Source organism: Nicotiana attenuata, unplaced genomic scaffold, assembly GCF_001879085.1.
Source record: "Nicotiana attenuata strain UT unplaced genomic scaffold, NIATTr2, whole genome shotgun sequence".
In the NCBI taxonomy this organism is placed as follows: domain Eukaryota; kingdom Viridiplantae; phylum Streptophyta; class Magnoliopsida; order Solanales; family Solanaceae; genus Nicotiana; species Nicotiana attenuata.
The window spans coordinates 300,247-303,405 of record NW_017671392.1 but is presented as its reverse complement, the minus strand read 5'-3'; the positions used below and the strand labels follow the sequence as shown (position 1 = coordinate 303,405).

General features: G+C 37.7%; 1 protein-coding gene across 1 annotated transcript; it reads right to left on the bottom strand.

Annotated features, from left to right (window-relative positions):
* Positions 1 to 256: 256 nt before the first annotated feature.
* On the bottom strand, positions 257 to 1,583 carry LOC109208005 (auxin response factor 16-like). Its single transcript, XM_019371004.1, has 2 exons — positions 1,125 to 1,583; positions 257 to 867 (listed from the first exon to the last, which is right to left on the bottom strand). Exon 2 carries the CDS (start codon positions 806 to 808, stop codon positions 257 to 259), a length of 552 nt encoding a protein of 183 aa, XP_019226549.1. The 5' UTR covers positions 809 to 867; positions 1,125 to 1,583.
* Between the last annotated feature and the right edge of the window lie 1,576 nt (positions 1,584 to 3,159).

Sequence of the window (3,159 nt, the reverse complement as noted above, 5' to 3'; positions counted from 1 at the left end):
TATTCAAGTTATTCTAATGCCAATACAAAGTTAACAAGAATGTACCTGTAATTTCTGTATAGTTACTAAAGAATTAAAGAATAGAACTCTAGACAATAAAGGAGTAGATGTTTATGTTATCAATGCGATAAAAACGATCTAGGGTTATAGGTTATCTAACAATCTTGGTGTCTTCTCCAATGGATTCAACTTCTTAATTTTTCTATCACAAGGTTAATTTTACCCGTAAGAATCCTACTCACCTATTCAAGTTATTCTAATGCCAATACAAAGTTAACAAGAATGTCCTGTTAATTTCTGTATAGTTACTNTTAGCCAAAATGGTCTGGACAGGAGGCTCAGCCGAGTAATCCAGCCGTGGAAATATGGTCTCAGCGCAATATCTTGGCACAGAAAACCCCCCACCATTGTTAGCATCAGACTGTGTCAATGTCTTAGCAAATGAATTAGGTTTCTCTTGATTCTCATTCTTATCAAGCCCTAGAAATCCAGCATCATCTTCAACATCACATTCGTTGCCTTTTAATGGAACTAATCTTATCTTGGCATAGACCTCATCAGTCTCAGTATCAGCCAAGTACCTAATGGATGAAACTCTACAAAGAGTAAGTGGTGGAATTTTAGGGAAACCCCCAAAATCAACATTCTTGTGGGCATGTTCAGCATGTCCCTGAGGAAAGTAAAAGGCTTTTGAGTTCAGTGGTGGCATTTGGACCATACCACCAGCACAGGCATGCCATAACTGAGGATCCAATCCTTTCTCCACTTCATTCATAGGTTTGTTCACTGGATTCATAATATTAATCATTCTCCCTTATTCTTAACCTCCAAACACATAAAAATGTAAACTTTTTCCCGAATCTCGTTCTGTAACCACAAAAAAGGTTCCAGGTATCAGAGTTTTGAAACAAGGAAAGAGGGGGAGAGAAACAGAAGAAAAATGATACAATTCTTTAGGATTTGTTCAATTTAGACTAGTGAAAACCCAGAATTTAAAAGAAGGAAAAATTTACATAGAGACTCTTGAAATGTCTTGGTTAGTTGTTCCTGAGAAACCCCATTACTTTTCAGAAAATGAAAAAGAGGAAAAGAATGATAAGAGAGAAGGTAGAAGATAAGTTTACCTTCAAAATAAAGGTTTTGACATGAAAATACAAAGCCGAGCTTCCATTTCTCAGATCAATGCAATATTGAAGAGAATGAACGAATAGGAGGGTTGCTTAGAATTTAGACAACATAAATAACAGTAAAAAGAGAGAGAGAGAGAGAGAGAGAGAGAGAGAGAGAGAGAGAGAGAGAGAGAAAGAGGGGTGGGTGGAGTGGGGGTAGGGGTTAGAGAGTGGCTAGAGAGAACAGAGTGTGTTGATGGGGACAGACAGAGACAAGAGACACACAAACCACATACACTCAACAGTCACCTGAAGCTTCGTTGCCGACCAGAGAGAGGGTGGCAGGCTGATTGCTTATGAAATTGGCACTATCACACTTCTTTATACTCTTTATATACTTGTGTTCCTGCTACTATTACAGTAGTATATTGTGTTTTACTTTTTCTCTGAAATAAAAAAAGGCTCTCATCAGAATTCTTTTTTCTTTTTCCTTTTTCGTTTGCTCTCGAAACGTCACCGTGGAAGGAGGGGGGGGGAGGGGGGGGGGGGGGGGGGGGCGGGAATTTGAGATTTGGAAAGGGAGATTTGCGGAAGCTGTTTCAATGGTTATGACTTATGACTTGCAAGATTCCAAGTAAACCTTACGAGTAAATTCGCACTTTTATGTTTAATAGCGGATCTCATTCTTCTATAGGGTTTTCATATTCTATAATTCTATCCTACTCCATGATTCGTGTATCCACACGCGCTGGACTTCTTTAATTGTTAGCAAAATTAATAAGACAATCAATTATATTTTTTTTTAAACCTTTTTTTTCTTTTGAGGATCCTTTCATTATTCAAGATTATTATCAACAACGAACAAAGTGTATTTCTATAAATGGGATATGGGAAGGACAGTGTATATGGAGACTTTATCCCTACCTCATAAAGATAGGGAGTTGTTTCCGACTATTCAAGATTATTATTATTTACACAAAATGAGTAACAATTAAATTTATACGCGGTTTAAAGGATACGTGGTTTAATTTAACACGAACAATTAAGAATAAAAGTTAGACGAATTAAAGACGAAATAAATGATCAAACCACTCGCAATGTAATTGACCAAGCCTGATCTCAGATTGGACAATGGGACTCGTCCTCGATTGGACACTCGGTACAAGTTTGGTCGTGAGTTGATAAAAGAACAAGCAAATAATGCCTTGAACAGTAGCTAGAAGACGAAAGTTAACTTTTATTGCTTTGAATTGCATGTTACAATGTGTCAGACTAAAGAAAAACTTCATCTTTATATAGTAGGAGATTTCAATCCTATTACAAGTCCTAAAAAGGTAAAAATCTTGTTTTCCGGTAATTGTTGATCGATAATGAACACCGAACGAGATTCGCGCCATAAAATCCAATTGAAGGCGAACATTTTGGCCCCCTATCCGTCATTCATAATCGTCCACCGTATCTCCTAAGGTACAGAAGCCATACTTGGTCCGTGGCACGTCGCCTTATCGTGTTCGATCTCTAATACATCGTTCATTCTTCCCGGGTCTCGATATGAGGGGTTCCCGACCTCAATAATAATTTCGTCGATCCGTACTTCCACTTCATTCCCTCACCGGGGAATTAGGGGAAACTTTGCCCCTGATTATATCCGTACATAATTATACATGTAGACCGTAGTAGCAACATTGAGTAATCCCCCTTTTCAACACTAATATCCTATGGTTTACTTAGTGTGCCAATAGCTCTGTGATGCCTCGTTCTACAACCAAATTCATTTTTTGGCACTAATTGAATTACTTAGAACCCTAAGAAAAGATCGATTATCTCTCGCTTTACTTTATCGGCATAACATTTCTTGCTAGATTAGAGTGGGAGTGACTTCTTACCATGACTAAGATGCTTCGTTTGTGAATTTGCAACATCCAGAAAAAAGTCATCTCTCTTCCATTCGGAACAAGCATCATAATTGTACCACTATAAAATATTCCATAATGAGTTTGATTCTCTGTGCTAAGTTCCAATTTAGGTGGCGGTATTTAAATTGGTACAG